This window comes from Oncorhynchus mykiss, chromosome 27 (genome assembly GCF_013265735.2).
Source record: "Oncorhynchus mykiss isolate Arlee chromosome 27, USDA_OmykA_1.1, whole genome shotgun sequence".
NCBI lineage: Eukaryota > Metazoa > Chordata > Actinopteri > Salmoniformes > Salmonidae > Oncorhynchus > Oncorhynchus mykiss.
In genome coordinates, this window is record NC_048591.1 from 2,080,264 (window position 1) to 2,100,844 (window position 20,581).

Here is a 20,581-nt window from a genome sequence, read left to right on the forward strand (position 1 = left end):
TCAGGTCCTGATTGGTCAACAATCTTATTTGACACGTCAAATAGTGTTATTTGACATGTATCTGTTTTTGACACACAAAGACCCAAACAGCGTTCCATAATATAACTGGAATGTCTGAAACGCATTCTCTGCATTTTTCTAATCTTATCGCCCTAATCACGTACTGAGGAAACTCTCAAACCAAATAGCTAAATCCCACACTAATCAGGGACAACTCTAGTATGTGTGTGTGTTGTACCTGAAGACCAGGGAGTTGGTGCGTCCAAAGCCTAGCACCAAGGACTCTGTCAGCTCGATGCTCTCTGTTCTCATTAGAGGGACCAGCTGCTTCAGGAGCCATGCTACTGAGGGGGTCCAAATCACCTGGTACACACACACAAAACGTTGTACAAAACAGTGTCAATCACCTGAGGAGCGTTCAACAAGGCTTCCATTTACGGCAGAAGATCATTTGCTATTCCTACTACATTAAATATACACGTAAGCCTATAAGTTCACATTATTATTTATAGAGGCAGTTTAGACCCGAACCAGACACTTTACAGTGCCTTCGGGAAGTATTCAGACCCTTTGAATTTTTCCTCATTTTGTTAGGTTACAGTCTTATTCTAAAATGGATTAGATCGTTTTTTCCCCCTCATCAATCTACACACAATACCCAATAATGACAAAGCAAAAACAGGTTTTTAGAAATGTTTGCTAATGTATTTAAAAAAATATATTTTACTTTTACATAAGTATTCAGACCCTTTACAAAGTACTTTGTCGAAGCAACTTTGGCAGCAATTACAGGCTAGATTCTTCTTGGGTATGATGCTTCAAGCTTGGCACACCTATATTTGGGGAGTTTTCCCATTCTTCTCTGCAAATCCTCTCAAGAACTGTCAGGTTTGATGGGGAGCATTGATGCACAGCTATTTTCAGGTCTCTCCAGAGATGTTTGATCGGCTTTAAGTCCAGGCTCTGGCTGGGCCACTCAGGGAAATTCAGAGACTTGTCCCAAAGTCACTCCTGCTTTGTGTTGGTTTTGTGCTTAGGGTCGTTGTCCTGTTGGAAGGTGTACTTTGCTCCTTTCATCTTTCCCTCGATCTTGACTAGTCTCCCAGTACCTGCAGCTGAAAACCATCCCCACAGCATGATTCTTCATGATGACCATGCTTCAACATAGGGATACCAGGTTTCCTCCAGACGTGACGCTTGGCATTCAGGCCAAAGAGACCGTCATGTGCCTTTTAATGAGGAGTGGCTTCCGTCTGGGCACTCTACCATAAAGGCCTGATTGGTGGAGTGCTGCAGAGATGGTTGTCCTTCTGGAAGGTTTTCCAATCTCCAGAGTTCCTCTGTCAGAGAGAACATTGGGTTCTTGGTCACCTCCCTGACCAAGGTCCTCCTCCCCTGATTGCTCAGTTTGGCCGGACGACCAGCTCGAGGAAGAGTCTTGGTGTTTCCAAACTTCTTCCATGTAAGAATGATAGAGGCCACTGTGTTCTTGGGGACCTTCAATGCTGCAGAAATGTTTTGGTACCCTTCCTCAGATCTGTGCCTCAACACAATCCTGTCTCAGAGCTCTATGGACAATTGGTTTTTGCTCTGACATGCACTGTCAACTGTGGGATCTTATATAGACAGGTGTGTGACTTTCCAACTCATGTCCAATCAATTGAATTTACCACAGGTGAACTTCAAATCAAGTTGTAGAAACACCTCAAGCATGATCAATGGAAACAGGATGCACCGGAGCACAATTCAGTTCCAATCACCTGGTACACACACACACACACACACACACTACTTAGTCAGACATCTTCACAAATGACAACAACTTGGTTACGCTGTTTTCCAAACCAGAGCAAACCACAGTATAAAGGATAAACAAGTCACTTTACAAACTTTAGGGGAAGTTAGTTTGTCCCTATGGGGAGTTAATTAGTCAATCTAGCTGTGAGAGGGGGAGATACTTTTGCATATATAGTACATGTGGACACCCCTTGAAATGAGTGGATTTGGCTATTTCAACATAAGCTCACCGAACAGGATCTCCAAAAACATCTGTTCTCAGGTGCAACACTCACTACCGAGTTCCAAACTGCCTCTGAAAGCAACGTTAGCACAAGATCTGTTCATCGGGAGCTTCATGAAATGGGTTTCCATGGCCGAGCAGCTGCACACAAGACTAAGATCACCATGCGCAATGCCAAGCGTCTATGCCATTGGACTCTGGACCAGTGGAAATGAGTGCTGTGGAGTGATACATCATGCTTCACAATCTGGCAGTCTGACGGACAAATCAGGCCTTGGCGGATTCCAGGAGAACGCTACATGCCTCAATGCATAGTGGCAACTGTAAAGTTTGGTGGAGGAGGAATGATAGTCTGGGGCTGTTTTTCATGGTTCGGGCTAGATCCCTTAGTTCCAGTGAAGGGAACTCTTAATGCTACAGCTTAAAATGACATTCTAGACAAACCTCTGCTTCCAACTTTGTGGCAAAAGTTTGGGGAAGGCCCTTTCCTGTTTCAGCATGCCAATGCCCCCGTGCACAAAGCGAGGTCCATACAGAAATGGTTTGTCTAGTTCTGTGGAAGAACTTGACTTGCCTGCACAGAGCCCTGACCTTAGGAGGCTGTTATAGCAGCCAGGGGGGAACCAACTCCATTTTAATGCTTATGATTTTGGAATGAGATGTAAGATGAGCAGGTGTCCACATACTTTTGGTGATGTAGTGTTTCTACCTTGTTGTCGTAGTTGATGCTGCCGTCAGGTGTAGTGGCTGTGATCTCAGGGGTGTAGGCTCTCAGTTGGCCGGGGCTCATGATGCTAGGCTTGGCCACTCCAAAACACAGGATCAGGTAGTTCCTCCACAGGGTCACGTAGCTGTCTCCACCACCTGATGTGCTGCTGGTCTTCTTAGTGTATACTGGGTTACTGGAGAGACCACGGGTAAACACACACACAGTACATTGAGAGTGCATGGTAAATCAAACTGAACCTTTAGGGGCGGTTTTTCTGACACAGATTAAGCCTAGTCCTGGGCCCGTATCCACCACGCGTCTCAGAGTAGAACATTTGTGCTGAGAATAGAGACTATTTACTCCTACTCTTAAAAGATATGCATAAAGCCTCTTCATTCATAAGAGTCCCACCTAGTCGACAGATATTTAGGAGACCTCATGACCTGTCCTAAACAATTTTAAGAGATACTTGCAGGTGTTTTGATAATAGAAAAATGCAGCGATTCAGTGGTTCCTGTGACACATGCAATTGCTTTGGAGTTGTTAAAATAACGTTTTGACATTCCTATATGAACAATCCATAAATAATCTAGATAATCTACATGCAACAGTACCTCTTGCCTAAAGATGGCGCCGACAGCCATGGCAGCTCTGCATTTTGTTTTTTTGTGTGTAATTTCTTACACTATTAAACCATAACGTTTTTCGTGTTATTACATACAGCCGGAAATAACTTTTGGATATCAGAGCGGCGTACCTCAACAACATTACGACCAGGAATACGACTTTCCCGAATTGGATCCTTTTTCCTCACCCCCCCAGGGCAATTTAACTTATCCCAGAGGCTGCTCCAAAATGCCGCTGGCGGAGAAGAGGTATTCGGGGTGGACTTCTAGTTTGACTCAGGAGGCGGGCACACCATCCACCGCTTCCGAGTACATTACTCATTAATGTTCAGTCTCTGGACAATAAAGTAGGCGTGCTCAGGGCGAGGATCTCCTTCCAGAGAGACATCAGGAACTGTAACATACACTGTTTCACGGAATCATGGCGCTCTCTGGATATACTGTCCCTGTCCATTCAACCAGCTGAGTTCAGTACATTGCGCAGACAAGAATAAAAAACTGAAGAAGGGCAGTGGTGTATGTTTCTAGATGAACCCTTTCACATGTACCATCACACGGGTGTGATCGTTCTACAGTGCTCCCTGAACCATACGATCATAACCGTGTGATTAGAACGCTCATTTATAACGCTTATTTAGAACGGCCAGATTCGAATGACGCAACAATCAGCATTTGAGCCGGCCACACTTTTTTCAGAAACTATTTACACAAACAGTCCTTACAAAGTTATGTCCATAATGTGAGCAGTATTTTGGATGCAATGTTCAGATATTCACCAAAATATATATAGCATAACACCATCATCATCCTAACTGAGGAAAGATTGACGCAACACAATCGGTCATATTTTCTAACTCTCGGCTTGTTACGTTCGTTGTTGGAATGAGACCAAGGTGCAGCGTGGTAAGCATACATCTTTCTTTTGATGAAAAAATTTTTTTAAAAAAAAAAGATAAACTAACGTAAAGTTCTGCAGGCTACACAGCAACTAACAAAATCAAGATCCCACAACTGAAGGTGAGAAAAAGGGCTGCCTCTGATTGGGAACCATACTAGGCCAACAAAGAAATAGAAACAGATTTCCCCACCCAAGTCACACCCTGACCTAACCAAATAGAGAATAAAAAGGCTCTCTAAGGTCAGGGCTGACATAAACTACAATATAAATTAGCTAATAGCAATTACTATGTCCAGTGGGGCAGAAAAGTATTTAGTCAGCCACCAATTGTGCAAGTTCTCCCACTGAAAAAGATGAGGCCTATAATTTTTTTATGACACACAAAATGAGAAAAAAAAAAATCAAGAAAATCACATTGTAGAATTTTAAATGAATTTATTTGCAAATTATGGTGGAAAATAAGTATTTGGTCACCTACAAACAAGCAATATTTCTGGCTCTCACAGACCTGTAACTTCTTCTTTAAGAGGCTCCTCTGTCCTCCACTCCTTACCTGTATTAATGGCACCTGTTTGAACTTGTTATCAGTATAAAAGACACCTGTCCACAACCTCAAACAGTCACACTCCAAACTCCACTATGGCCAAGACCAAAGAGCTGTCAAAAACACCAGAAACAAAATTGTAGACCTGCACCAGGCTGGGAAGACTGAATCTGCAATAGGTAAGCAGCTTGGTTTGAAGAAATCAACTGTGGGAGCAATTATTAAGAAATGGAAGACATACAAGACCACCGGTAATCTCCCTCGATCTGGCGCTCCACGCAAGATCTCACCCCGTGGAGTCAAAATTATCACAAGAACGGTGAGCAAAAATCCCAGAACCACACGGGGGGACCTAGTGAATGACCTGCAGAGAGCTGGGACCAAAGTAACAAAGCCTACCATCAGTAACACACTACGCCGCCAGGGACTCAAATCCTGCAGTGCCAGACGTGTCCCCCTGCTTAAGCCAGTACATGTCCAGGCCCGTCGGAAGTTTGCTAGAGAGCATTTGGATGATCCAGAAGAAGATTGGGAGAATGTCATATGGTCAGATGAAACCAAAATAGAACTTTTTGGTAAAAACACACCTCGTCGTGTTTGGAGGACAAAGAATGCTGAGTTGCATCCAAAGAACACCATGCCTATTATGAAGCATGGGGGTGGAAACATCATGCTTTGGGGCTGTTTTTCTGATCCGTGTAAAGGAAAGAATGAATGGGGCCATGTATCGTGAGATTTTGAGTGAAAACCTCCTTCCATCAGCAAGGGCATTGAAGATGAAACGTGGCTGGGTCTTTCAGCATGACAATGATCCCAAACACACCGCCCGGGCAACAAAGGAGTGGCTTCGTAAGAATCATTTCAAAGTCCTGGAGTGGCCTAGCCAGTCTCCAGATCTCAACCCCATAGAAAATCTTTGGAGGGAGTTGAAAGTCCGTGTTGCCCAGCAACAGCTCCAAAACATCACTGCTCTAGAGGAGATCTGCATGGAGGAATGGGCCAAAACCAGCAACAGTGTGTGAAAAACTTGTGAAGATTTACAGAAAACGTTTGACCTCATTGCCAACAAAGGGTATATAACAAAGTATTGAGATAAGTATTTAGTCAATAACAAAAGTTTATTTTCCACCATAATTCACAAAGAAATTCATAAAAAATATTACACATTATGCCATCGAGACAGTGTCGAAGTTCCACAATTCTGAGGTAGAAAGCCCTGCTTTTATTTCGTCACAATCGGAACCGTAAGCTCTCTGTAACTGGCTCACCATTAACTTGCAAATAATGATCTTGTTGTGACTATATTTTCCTGTAATAATGAAGAGAAATTAGCTAAAGTGAAGACATTGTCAGCTATATAATATGGTCATTATTTGAACTAACTAGCCAGATAACATTAGCTAGCAAGTTTATCCATTTTCAAAGCAGAATTACTTTCCCATTGTTCTTCAACTGTAGTGTATGATATAGCTCTCTCTCTACTTTTATCCATTGTTAAAAAAACACTTTCAAATCTTGTCAGATATGGGGAACCATAAATGTGCTAAACAATTGAGAAGGGAAAATTAAATGATGTGCATTTGTGATGAGTGCAACTGATTCAGCTTCGTAACAGGCAGTCAGGGCTATTGAGGGTATGCAACTTTTATTTTCTGTAGTGGAAAAAGTGGTGGAAAAAGTGGTGGAAAAAGTACCCAACTGTCAAACTTGAGTAAAAGTCATTTTCTATTAAGTAAGTCACCCAGTCAAATTCTACTTGAGTAAAAGTCCAAAAGGTATTTGGTTTAAAATATACTTAAGTATCAAAAGTAAAAGTATAAATCATTTCAAAATCTTTATATTAAATAAACCAGATGGCACTAATTTTTTGTTATATAAAAAAATGTTTTTAAATAAAAAAAAATATTTATAGATAGTCAGGGGCACACTCCAACATTCAGACATAATTGACAAATGAAGTGTGTGTGTTTAGTGAGTCCGCCAGATCAGAGGCAGTAGGGATGACCAGATATGTTTGGTTGATAAGTGCTTCAATTAGACTATTTTCCTGTCCTGCTAATCATTCAAAATGTAACGTGTACTTTTGGGTGTCAAGGAAAATGTATGGAGTAAAAAGTACAATATTTTCCTAAGGAATATAGTGAAGTAAAAGTAGTCAAAAATATAAATAGTAAAGTAAAGTACACATACACAAAAATGTGGATTTGCTATGCTGCATTTTTAAAACGGAAATAGTAGAGATGTGCTTTGGACATAGCAACCTGGATTAAATACATGTATGACGATGACGATGACATACATGTATGTATGACGATGACATGCGTATCTGGAGCAGGTCTACTCCTTATATCTAATAACATGTCAGATATCCAGAAATATATATCCAGCGCAAATGTGTTGAAATAACGGTAATATTATAAAAAAGTATGTGTTTAACAACAGTCATACTGTATGAGTGCAATATGCCAATAACATTATTTAAAATATCTGAATTTGTACCAAAAAAAAAAGGGTTATGCATTCCAACATATTGGGCAAGAATTAAGAGTGGGCAAAGTTCAATCAAAAGTTTTACCATTGCAAGATTTGATGTACAGTCACATTCACTGTGGTTGTCTGAGGCGTGCTAGAGTTCACAGCTGCCGATGCCTCATCACGATTGGTTATTTCCCATCATTTGCAACAATGTCAATGAGAGTCATCACTATATTTTCTTTGCAGTACCTCAATCTGTTGTGATTACCAGCTGATAATCTTCTATCAGTTTATTTTACTCCTGGTTCAGAGTTTGTCTGGGCAGTGTCTTCACATCCTACTGTGAGCTGAGATTTCTTTTGTGTCTAAAAGCAAGTTAACAGGACTCCTAGGACCTTTTTCGGAGATGCTTTGTGGATAAGGGCACAGGACTAGGCCTACTCTGTATCCGGGAAACCGCCCCTTAAGAGTGCTATCCATTTCATTTTTATGAATTATCTATCCATCTATTTTCTTACATCAAGATCCACATTGTAAAATAAACTTTTGTTCAATACTCTGATGTGTTATCCTCTGGGGCTGTGCTGTACTCAATCTGTACAATAAATCAAATCCAACATGGGGTTGTGTCAGGTTGGCTCGGGTTGGTGACAATAAAGATCTATTCTATTCAATCAGGAACAGAACTTAGAAGTACTCACGTGGGGTCCACCAGGGGCATGAGCAGCTGCATGCGTGTGAAGACGTAGGACCAGGTGTAGCTAAGGGCGGTGGGGCAGTGTTTGGGCAGGTGGTCCTGGCGCAGCAGGCTGTAGAGACAGAGCACCCAGGGGTCCTTGACCGACTGGGCAAAGATCCACACGTGGGACGGGCTCCGGATGTCATAGTGGCTGTTGACCAGCATGGAGTTCCACTCAAGCAGCCATTGCAGGTCCACTTGGTGGCCCAACGGAAGAGTGGCCTAAAAAGGGGGTTGGGGATTGGGAGACAGGAGGGTCAGGGGTTAGTCGAGGGTTAGAGGTTTCAGTCAATTATCTTCAATTAAAGGCTATCAACGGTTTATTTTAGAAATCATAAAAAATGTATGCAATTTTTTTTAGGTTCAATTGGAATTTCAATTGCAGTTCTAGAACCAGGCTAAAACTGACTGCCATCCACAATTCTATGATCAGTGAGGCAGATTGTGCATACAAATCACTAATGTGATTAATGGAAGCTAACCAGATCACTTGATGGTAAAGTGCATTCTGAAAATATTCAGACCCCTTGACTTTTTCCACATTCTGTGACGTTACAGACCTATTCTAAAATGAATTAAATCGTTTTTTCCCATCTTATCAAGCGACACACAATACTCCATAATGACAAAGCAAAAAAAGGTTTTCAGAAATTTGTACAAATGTATATAAAATAAAAACCTACATAACCATTCAGAATCTTTGCTATGAGACTCGAAATTACGCTCAGGTGCATTCTGTTTCCATTGATCATCCTTGAGATGTTTCTACAGCTTGAGTTGAAGTCCACCTTTGGGAAATTCAATTGATTGGACATGAGTTGGAAAGGCACACACCTGTCTATATAAGGTCCCACAGTTGACACTGCATGTCAGAGCAAAAACCAAGCCATGAGGTCGAAGGAATTGTCAGTTGAGCTCCGAGACAGGATTGTGTCGAGGCACAGATCTGGTGAAGGGTACCAAAAAATGTCTTCAGCATTGAAGGTCCACAAGATCACAGTGGCCTCCATCATTCTTAAATGGAAGAAGTTTAGAACCACCAAGACTCTTCCTAGAGCTGGCCAAACTGAGCAATTGGTGGAGAAGGGCTTTGGTCTGGGAGGTAACTATGTACCTGATGGTCACTCTGACAGAGCTTCAGAGTTCATCTGTGGAGATGGGAGAACCTTCCAAAAGGACAATCATCTCTGCAGAACTCCACAAATCAGGCTTTTATGGTAGAGTGGCCAGACGGGAACCACTCCTCAGTAAAAGGGACATGACAGCCCGCTTGGAGTTTGCCAAAAAGCACCTAAAGAACTCTCAGAACATGAGAATCAAGGTTATATTGTCTGATGAAACCAAGATTGAACTCTTTTGCCTGAATGCCAAGTGTCACGTCTGGAGGAAACCTGGCACCATCCCTACGGTGAAGCATTGTGGTGACAGCATCATGCTGTGGGGATGTTTTTCATCAGGGACTGGGAGACTAGTCAGTATTGAGGGAAAGATGAAAGTATAGAGAGATCCTTGATGAAAACCTGCTCCAGAGCGCTCAGGACCTTAGACTGGGGTGAAGGTTCACCTTCCAACAGGACAACAACCCTAAGCACACAACCAAGACAAAGCATGAGTTCTCTGAATGTCCTTGAGTGGCCCAGCCAGAGCCCGAACTTGAATCTGATCGAACATCTCTGGAGAGACCTGAATATAGCTGTGCAGCGATGCTCCCCATCCAACCTTGACAGAGCTTGAGAGGAGCTACAGAGAAGAATGGGAGGGACTCCCCAAATACAGGTGTGCCAAGCTTGTAGAGTCATACCCAAGAGGACGAGGCTGTATGCGCTGCCAAAGGTGCTTCAACAAAGTACTGAGTAAAGGGTCTGAATACTTATGTAAATGTGATTTTTTTTCTTCCTAAAAAACTGTTTTTGCTTTGTATTGTATGTAGACTGATGAGGAAAATAAACAATTGAATCAATTTTCGAATAAGGCTGTACTGTTGAAAAAGTCAAGGGGTCTGAATACTTTCCGAATGAACTGTATGTTAAGCGGACTGGGCTGTAATAAGCATCCTGAATCACTGTCTGGAGTAATAACAAAGTTATGAAATGTGAGAAATTGTACATAAAATAAGTGGATTACTTAGAGGAGCAAATTGCTCTCCCCTCCTCCCCCACCCTCTGTCTCCTGTTCTCTCACACACACACACACACACTGCAACAGAGAGAAACGCTCACCGTATCTGACGCTGCCACATGAACAAAACTTTCCAGAACCGTCAGGCTCAGTTGGTCCATGACCTCTATCATGGGTTTGTCATCATCCTGTAAGGTATCACAGAATCCATCATGTTCAACCAACTCTAGTCCAATACTCTGTAACCAGCCCACGATTTACTGGTCAACTTTCCAGTTAATCGGCCTTACTATGGAGCGACACTGAGGCTTCGAGAAAAACGTAGGTTTTTAGCTGTTACATTAGACCTGTAACCTGTTGGCAGCGTGAGAAGAGCGCAGGCCACTTTATCAAGCGCTCTTGGGGCGTGAGCCATGCATTGAATTCTTGAAGAAGAAAAAGAGATGGACATTTTACGCTGAGCAATGCATACCTCTCATGAAATTAATGGGAGTGTCTAACGCTCTGCACAAGTTACATGTCCAGAAAATAGCCTTTTGGAAGTGATGTGGTGGTTCCTATGGTTACGCAGCCACGTTTTGAACAATGCATTTTACAATAACAGCCCGGTGATTTTAACCCAAGTTCTGACAATCCCCGTCACCCTTACCTCAGCCTGTCCAATGGCAAGGAACAGGCAGCGTATCTCCCGGAGGATTGCCATGGCCAGTTTGCGCGTTGTGAGCTGACAGGAGCAGAGCAGGAGCAAGGCCAGGCCCTCCATGGCGTGCAGCACTGTGGAGTGGGGTCCGTGTTCCACCGACACGCGTTGGCTGGAGCCCAACTGCAACAACACACAGCGGACACCGGTTCAAACAACAACAACTCAATAGGAGAGCATGGCGCACTCACAACAGCGCCAGACCTAGAACGGCCATTGACACATATTTGTATTCCTTTCTGAAGAAACAGAAACCATGCCCTTACCTTAAACTAGTGCTGAGCGATTAGTGCTTTTTTTTTTTTTATGTTCATATCACGGTTTCTGAATTCTGTTTCAGAGGGGTGGGAGGTCCAACCCAGTGTCATAAACAAAAATGCTCCCCAACATGACAAATATTTTCATATGGCCCTCCCCTTGTACTGTAAATAAATCGAACACTCATTACCCCTCATACAATTAACTCAAAATAATGTTTACGACCACAAATAACAATAACTGTAGAAACACTGTGTTAATAACCGTAGATACCGGGATTGCACAATAAAGTCGGGGAGTTAATTCCATTGTAGGTCCCTTTTTTTCTTCTTTTTGTTTTACATGATTACACGTCCAATTCTTACAAGCTTGTTTTGCTGCTGGTAGCTTATTCTTTAGATGTTCTGGGGCACTGGACTAGCGGACTAGCACACTTGCAAGAGTCTTTAGGGTGTCTTTCGCTAGGTTTCCATCCAATTGGTGACAGATTTTCATGTGAATATTCTAACATACATCCATCCATATGCATTCAGATCCAACTTGGTGCAGCCATCACCATCAATAAACGAGGACTGTTGGCCAAAAGGAGCCACATTTTACGTGTCTTTAAAAACAGCCTATAACAAATTACAAAAACACAATTCCTTGTGTTTCAATGTGTAGCATATGCAAAACGTTAACCATAACTTATTCACATTACTTTAATAAAATATTTGTTTCATTTGATTAATTTTATTTCATTCCAAGCCATCATCTGGAGCTGCTGCCTATGCTGTCTGACAAAATCACAATTTAAGTAGTTCTTCAATGTAAATAAGGCATACTGAATACCAACTATCAATCACTTAGATCATGTATTTTCAAGCCTGCAAAGAAACTGCTTTCTTTCCCTCTCGATCTTCTCTCAGTCTCTTGCCGGGTTCAAAACAACTGGGAACTCGGAACTGGGAACTCAGAAAGCTCCACCTTTCGACATCAGTGCTTTCAAAAACAAAAACTGGGTACTCCGACTGGGAACAATCTACTTGAACGGTCATGCCGTCTCGAAATACCAACTCGGGAACTCGGGCCTCTTTCTAAAGCTCTGATCACTAACCTCATGATTTGATCTCGTAGTTCCCAGTTCTTTTGAAAAGAGGCATCTGTGTCTGCTATGCACAGACCAGACAAGTTTAAGTAGGTGCACAATGAATTATGGTCATTGTAGTTAATGAACACATTTTCTGATCTAAACTGTGTAGAATATTAACCTGTTGGAAACTACAACTACATTGCACAGTTCAGGCTTGATCAGATTTATCTCTACAGAAACTACACATCGAGCTCACAGAAAAAAAACGGAACAAAATGTCATTCAAATAATTGAACCGACATCAGCCAATTAGTTGTTTAAAAACCTAATCGCTCAGCACTACGTAAACATTCAGGCACTTAATGTAGCTACTCATTACACCTCCCAGCCACTGTAAGAACAATAAGGAAATGTTTGACAGCCTATCTCTATTTACTGTACCTCTGCTGTGTCGCAGCCCTTCTCTGGGGCTGACAGAGCCAGTCTCCACTGGGTCAACAGCTGGAGCAGCAGCCGGAGAGAGTTGTCCAGTAGGGCCTGCAATCAATCAATTAGTCAATCAATTAGTCAATCAATCAATCAAGAAATCAACTCATCAAGCCATCAATCCATTGATAGTTCCATCCAGCTATCCATACATTAACCCATCTGTACCTGGTGGCTGTCCTGAACCTCCCGCAACAGGAAATTGGTAAAGCCAAAGAGGACGTCATCACGCCACTCAGGGAGGTCTACCAGTAAACTCTGGAGGGAGTTCTGGGCTATGAGGCGTAGCTCGTCGTCCATGTGAATCGTCAACCTGGGAGAAAAATAATACACACAATGTGCGTTTTAAAGAGGCAACCGTTTATGTACTAAATTCTACTTAAAGTTGAAATCCTTAATTGCTATATAAATTTTTAGGCACACAGTACCAGTCAAAAGTTTGGACACCTACTCATTCAAGGGTTTTTCTTTATTTTTTACTATTTTCTACATTGTAGAATAATAGTAAAGACATCAAAACTATGAAATAACACATATGGAATCATGTAGTAACCAAAAAAGTGTTTAACAAATCTAAATATATTTTATATTTGAGTAGCCACCCTTTGCCTTGATGACAGCTTTGCACACCCTTGGCATTCTCTCAACCAGCTTCATAAGGAATTATTTTCCAACAGTATTGAAGTTCCCACATAGGCTGAGCACTTGTTGGCTCCTTTTCCTTCACTCTATGGTCCAACTCATCACAAACCATCTAATTGGGTTGAGGTCGGGTGATTGTGAAGGTCAGGTCATCTGATGCAGCACTCCATCACTCTCCGTGGTCAAATAGCCCTTACACAACCTGGAGGTGTGTTTTGTGTCATTGTCCTGTTGAAAAACAAATTATAGTGGCACTAAGTGCAAACCAGGGATGGAGAATGCTGTGTTAGCCATGCTGATTAAGTGAGCCTTGAATTCTACATAAATCACCGAAAGCGTCACCAGCAAAGCAACCCCACACCATCACACCTCCTCCTCCATGCTTCACGGTGGGAACCACACATGCAGTGATCATCCGTTCAACTACTCTGCATTTCACAAAGACACGGCTCATCAGACCAAAAGGACAGATTTCCACCGGTCTAATGTCCATTGCTCGTGTTTCTTGGTCCAAGCAATTGTCTTCTTATTATTGGTGACCTTTTAGTAGTGGTTTCTTTGCAGCAATTTGACGATGAAGGCCTGATTCACGCATTCTCCTCTGAACAGTTGATGTTGAGATGTGTTACTTGAACTCTGAAGCATTTATTTGGGCTGCAATTTCTGAGGCTGGTAACTCTAATGAACTTATCCTCTACAGCAGAGGTAACTCTGGGTCTTCCTTTCCTATGGCGGTCCTCATGAGATCCAGTTTCATCATAGCGCTTGATGGTTTTTGCGACTGCACATTTTCCGGATTGACTGACCTTCATGTCTTAAAGTAATGATGGACTGTTGTTTATTTCGCTTTGCTTATTTGAGCTGTTCTTGCCACAATATGGACTTGGTCTTTTATCAAATCAGATCAAATTTTATTGGTCACATACATGTTTAGCAGATGTTATTGCGGGTGTAGCGAAATGCTTGTGTTTCTAGCTCCAACAGTGCAGTAATATCTAATAAGCAATATCTAACAATTTCACAACCAAACACATAATACACACAAATCTAAAGTAAAGGAATGGAATTAAGAATATATAAAGATTTGGACGAGCAATGTCAGACTGACAGACTAAAATACAGTAGAATAGAATATAATACAGTATATACATATGAGATGAGTAATGCAAAATATGTAAACATTATTAAAGTGGCCAGTGATTTCAAGTCAATGTATATAGGGCAGCAGCCTCTAAGGTGCTAGTGATGGCTATTTAACAGTCTGATGGCCTTGAGATAGAAGCTGTTTTTCAGTCTCTCGATCCCATCTTTGATGCACCTGTACTGACCTCGCCTTTTGGATGATAGCGAGGTGAACAGGCAGTGGCTCTGGTTGTTGTCCTTGTCTTCAAATCAAATCAAAGTTTATTTGTCACGTGCGCCGAATACAACAGGTTTAGACCTTACAGTGAAATGCTTACTTACAGGCTCTAACCAATAGTGCGAAAAAAAGGTATGTGTGTGTGTATAGGTAAGTAAAGAAATAAAACAATAGTAAAAATACATTTGAAAATAAGAGTAGCAAGGCTATATACAGACACCTGTTAGTCAGGTTAATTGAGGTAGTATGTACATGTAGGTATGGTTAAAGTGACTATGCATATATGATGAACAGAGAGTAGAGAGTAGCGTTTAGGCCTGGTATGGTTCCCAATCAGAGGCGGCTGGTTATCGTTGTCTCTGATTGAGAACCATACTTAGGCAGCCTGTTTTCCCACTATGGGTGTGGGTAGTTGCTTTCTGTTTTTGTGTCTGCACCAGACAGAACTGTTTCGGTTGTTCTCTTTGTTGTTTTGTTAATCAGTGTTTAGTTCCATTAATAAAAGGATGAACATGTACCACGCTGCACCTTGGTCCTCACCTTCTTCCACATACGACAGCCGTTACACCATCTTGATAGAGCTTTCTTCTGTATACCACCACTACCTTGTCACAATTGATTAGCTCAAAAGCATTAAGAAGGAAATAAATTCTACAAATTAACTTTTCACAAGGCACACCTGTTAATTTCCATGTGACTAACTCATGAAGCTGGTTGAGAGAATGCCAAGAGTATGCAAAGCTGTTGTCAAGGTAAAGGGTGGCTACTTTGAATAATCTCAAATATATGTTGAACAGTTTTTTGGTTAGTATATTGGTTAGTATATTTTGGTTAGTGTATGATTCCATATGTGTTATAGTTTTGATGTCTTCACTATTATTCTACAACGTAGAAAATATTAAAATACAGAAAAACCCTGGAATGAGTAGGTGTGTCCAAACGTTTGACTGGTACTGTATAATACATGACATATGCCCATTGATTTTTGAAGAACATAACCTATAAATACCTCATGAGCTTAGTTCAACTCTCATACCCCATCAAAACCCAAAATACAAGCTTGTTAATTTCGATATTTGTAAACAATAAACTAACACTATTTAGCCTCAAAACACGGTTAAAACTATGATTTTCATTATAATGGATGGTCAGTCCTTGCATCCATAACTCTGTCAATGAATTTGAAAGGGGTTACTTTTCTCCAGGCCCATCCCTGAGCTTTTTACCAACACATGTTGGGTGAACACTGTTACTGTTTCAATTAAGGATTCTAGCTTTAAATAATTGCCTCCTTAAAACACACATTGTTGAAGAAACGTTTTCAATGAAATCAGGCTGCCAGATTGTAAGGTTTATTGGAATTTTTCCAGTCAGGTAAGACAGGAATGGTTCCTGGTCTAAAGTGGGCTCAGCATGAGACATTACACCTACTTATCTGAATGCCCTGGTCAAATAGGCAGCAGCGGGCCTCTGCAGGATCGTGTTAGAGATTTTGGGAAACCTGAAGGGTTGGCCCATTCATTACAATGGGTTTCCTGCATATACACACACACACACAGCCAGATATGTACACACCGAGATAGCAGGTCTATGAGTTCGGGCTTGGACATGCCGTCTGGCAGGATGCGAGGGATGGCCGCCACACACGTCCTGAACATGTCGATCTTCGGCTTCCTCTCTCCTCTGACAAGACAAGGTGAGACAACATCAAGATCAGGTCAACAGCAGAACTGCCTGCCTTTCAGTTTGTCATTACATATGCAATGTAAAATGTCCCCCAATAATGACATGCAAAAAAATACATATATTTTTGACAACTGCCAAATCATGGTACATCAAGAATAGGGCCTTTAGTTGTATTTTTTCCTGACCACATGACCTAACCAGGAAACGTTTTTCCTGGCCAATCCAAGTTGAAACTTGGAGGATTGCCAGTTTTGGACTCTGGAGAACTGGGAAGTTTGGGAAAGTTTCTGGAAATGTACTACCCTAACTGCAAGGAGGAAAATAAATAAATCAAATGTATTTATAAAGCCCTTTTTACATCAGCCGAGTAGCACACATACGTGATCATGTCCTCAGGCTCTTTGTTGAGCATCTGGACGTTGGTCATCATCAAGCATCGGCCCACCTCCTTGTCCAGGTGTCTCAGACTATTGTCTATGGCCTTCCTCACCTGGGAGTAGTACAGGGACATACCTACAGCACAGGGGAAGAACACATAATTTAGTTTCAGGATCTATTCTATTCATACATACTTACATGGGAAGGCGCATGGTGAACAACACAACCTTTCATTCCAGCACAACAATTCCAGTAGTGAATTGTGCCATCCATCCTTTCAATTATCCATCCATCCATCCCTCCACCCACCCACACATCCATCCAGCCATCCACAACATACCGGAAACAGTAGGTAGTCCACCTGGTGACCCACCTATGACCTTGGCTTCATCATCAGTCAGTGTTTTGCTCAGGTACGTCTTCTTTACCCTGAGTGTGTTGCCCGAAGGCAGCGTGGCTCCCGTGTTGGGCATGGGTGGCTCCCCATCCTTCTGCTGGAGCTTGTCAGCTATCACCAGGAATGCTCTCAGACCTATATTCATTCTCTGGACAAAGGCACACATTGGAATGTTATGTTAATTGTCGTGATATTATGACTGATTTAATTGGTAACGGATTTATTACATTGTCCTTTTACGGGAAATTATTTTCACATTTGTTGTTATTCTGAATCTGTTATTCTTCAATGTGTTCTATGCAGTTCTGCTTTAAAAAATGGCATTACAATTTAGAAAATATAGCTGCAAGCATAAATTTACATGGCTCTATTCACAGGGTAACAGAAAGGACACACGATCAGTTGGATAACAAAGCACTCGATCTATAGGCACTATCTTGCTTAAAGGGCAATCAGTGAAAGCATTAGCATATTTGTCTCTCAATACCACAAGGATGACCCAAGTGAAGTGTAATCTAGCCCTGTAATGTTGGTCCTTTTAATGCAGTCATTCTTAAAAATCCCTAAGAGTCTATAGACGCACCTGTGCTTCAATCTAAGTAACAGTCAAACAAATCCCCATCTAAATCCGTCAGTTTAAGATAGAGCTGCGTCTCAATCCACCACATCCACATATGTCAGCCTTCCGCATCTGCAGTGGAAGGTGGCCGAGCTACAGCGATGTCTGTCAGACCATAAGACAGTCTTTTCACGAAAACGGCTGTAGCCACTCTATGGAAAGATGAGACTCTCAAAACATATTGTTGTTCTCTGTTTTGCTCTACGACCCCCACAAGTGTCCCAGGACTCGTCTGAAGGTAACCCATACAAACTAACAGAGGTAGTTTTGTGCCAACAAAAATAAGGGGTTAAATATGAATAGAAATTAGAAAAATATTTCCTGAGCTTTCTTATCTCTTCTAAATATAGCACACACTTCAAAACCTCTTGACTGTCTTTTTTGCCATATATGAATGTCTTATTCAATGCGTTTCCATGGGCTGTAGTAGTAAAGGCTAAATTCAATATTTTATCAAATAAAACAATCTTCTATAAATTGGGGTCCGTAAATTAAAAATCAAATAGCTAAATGATCCATGGTATGACCAAATAATGTGTCCAATAACTGACAATAATGGACTATTTTTGACTGCTACATATTCATAATAATCCCATTATTGCTTTTGTGCAGATTTATTCACACTATTCACAAGCACACTTGGTGCTTATACTGATGTTTAGGCAACTGAAATTGTCTTCATTTCAGTGAGCGTCTTGCTGACCGTGTGTTTTGGTGGTTTGGGTATTTGTAGTTTTTTAGTCATTATAAAAAATAAGCTGTTAATGTGTTCCAACTCACATGCTTTATGTTTTATAGTTGTAACAAAAGCACTCCACCAATATAATGTATTTGACACTTGGAATTATTTTTTTTTTCAGTTTTTTTTTGTCTTTACATATAGTAATCCATGAGCCAGGGAAGTCGGTGGGGCAGCTCGAGCTCACTTGAGCCGATGGTGTCTTATAGTGATTTTCTTGAAAGTCTATGTCCCTAAAGTTGGAAAATGTGTGATAGCATTGCAAAAATGGTAGCTATCTGTGTATTATCGCCCCCCCCCCCCCCCCCCCCCCATCCCTTACATTCTTCCCATAAGGATTTTACCCAATGACAAACAACAATATACAACAGTACAGGCAGGGAAAAAGCTAGTAACATCGTCTGGGAGATCAGGCAATAGGATGATAATCGGAAATCCAATAGGCTAAAGTACAGGCAGGGAATAGGCAAAAGGCGTCGTTAGTGAGGCAGGCCAAAACTATCATACACGGGAGGATTTAAATTACGAGAAAAACAGAGCTCCGAATAGAAGTGTGTCACAAAAAAAAACAATACCTCACAGTGATGGGGTGCAAAGAACTGAACTGATAAATGACCTACAGGTGTGTGAACAGGTGATCAAAATTCCAGTTATTGGGATCTGGAGAGTGAGCTGCGTTCACGGGATCTACGTGTTTGTGAGGTGGAAAGTGGGCTGGAAAGTGAGCTGCGTTCACGTGTTTGAGAGTGTGAGTTGGAAGCAGATGTTATGAAAGGCCATAAAACTACCTTTCAAATTATATATAATATAACCAATATTGAAAGCACCAGCTACAACTACTGTTTAAAAAAATCACCCATATTGTGCCATTGACATTAGAATCAAATCAAATCAAATGTATTTATATAGCCCTTCGTACATCAGCTGATATCTCAAAGTGCTGTACAGAAACCCAGCCTAAAACCCCAAACAGCAAGCAATGCAGGTGTTGGAAGTTTGCCCATACAAATCCCATGTAATGAGGCAGCTATGTTTTGGGATTTTAACTTTGGTGACACAAAATTGCACACTCACAGCTAGAACAGGGTTTAAAAAAAATTGTAGATACAGGGCGCAGTAACCCCACGTCACACCCTGTCCATAGTTTGCTTTGTATGTTTCTATGTTTTGGTTGGTCAGGGTGTGAGCTGGGTGGGCATTCTATGTTACATGTCTAGTTTGTCTAGTTCTATGTTTGGCCTGATATGGTTCTCAATCAGAGGCAGGTGTTCGTCATTGTCTCTGATTGGGAACCATATTTAGGTAGCCTGTTTGGTGTTGGGTTTTGTGGGTGATTGTCCTTATGGCCTTTTTCTGTTGTGTGTATGTGCACCAGTATTAGGCTGTTTTGGTTTTCGTTACGTTTATTGTTTTGTAGTTTTTGTATTTGATTCGTGTTGCTTCAGTTTCATTAAACATGGATCGCAATAGCCACGCCACATTTTGGTCTGACTCTCTTTCCCATACAGAAAACCGTGACACACAGATACCGTTTTCCAATATGGATGCCAAACAACTCAGTGGGGTCATATTGGACAATTTTACATGACCATACCTGTATGAAATATAATTGTAGCATTCCCCAAAAACTGTCTGAATGATGTAGATACACAATCACATGAGCCAGGTGTGCCAGATATATCAAGTTGTTAAATTACTCACAGAATTGTGGTAAGAAGCTGTCTGAGTCCCTGATTTCTGAAGATCAATAATTGCAGTATTTCATCTTCAAACATGTCAAAATGGATATGTACATGTGAATAGTCATGGATGTGAACGGATTAAAATTATATACAATGTTATCCTATTAATAGCTTTCATAAAACAGGACTAGAAACTTGCTGTGTACATTACCATGGAAAATTCCATAGGAATGATAATGCATTTTTACCTGCTGATGAGAGCAGAAAACCATTACACGTAGTTACTCTAAATTAAGATCTATTCTTACGATGGGGACATAGCAGACTGGTCTGTTTACTAGGGCGGCAGGTAGTATTTTTTTTGGGGGGGGGGAGGGGAACGCAGTCAGGGTCTCAACTTACTGTTGAGAGTTAGCCACCATCAGCAGTTTTT

At 41.4% G+C, this 20,581-nt stretch overlaps 1 protein-coding gene across 4 annotated transcripts in view; it reads right to left on the bottom strand.

The window, feature by feature from the left end:
• The window catches only part of LOC110507323 (protein furry homolog), a 194,706-nt gene that overhangs the window by 103,182 nt on the left and 70,943 nt on the right, over positions 1–20,581 (bottom strand). For all 4 annotated transcript variants that reach the window (XM_021587244.2, XM_036964702.1, XM_036964701.1 and 1 more), the window contains exons 15-24: positions 17,085–17,256; positions 16,714–16,846; positions 16,223–16,330; positions 12,814–12,958; positions 12,601–12,696; positions 10,779–10,952; positions 10,231–10,317; positions 7,974–8,233; positions 2,730–2,922; positions 239–363 (exon numbers count right to left, since the gene is read on the bottom strand). In XM_021587244.2, the coding sequence (XP_021442919.2) occupies positions 239–363; positions 2,730–2,922; positions 7,974–8,233; positions 10,231–10,317; positions 10,779–10,952; positions 12,601–12,696; positions 12,814–12,958; positions 16,223–16,330; positions 16,714–16,846; positions 17,085–17,256 (1,493 nt within the window). The remainder of the gene's footprint in view (positions 1–238; positions 364–2,729; positions 2,923–7,973; positions 8,234–10,230; positions 10,318–10,778; positions 10,953–12,600; positions 12,697–12,813; positions 12,959–16,222; positions 16,331–16,713; positions 16,847–17,084; positions 17,257–20,581) is intronic.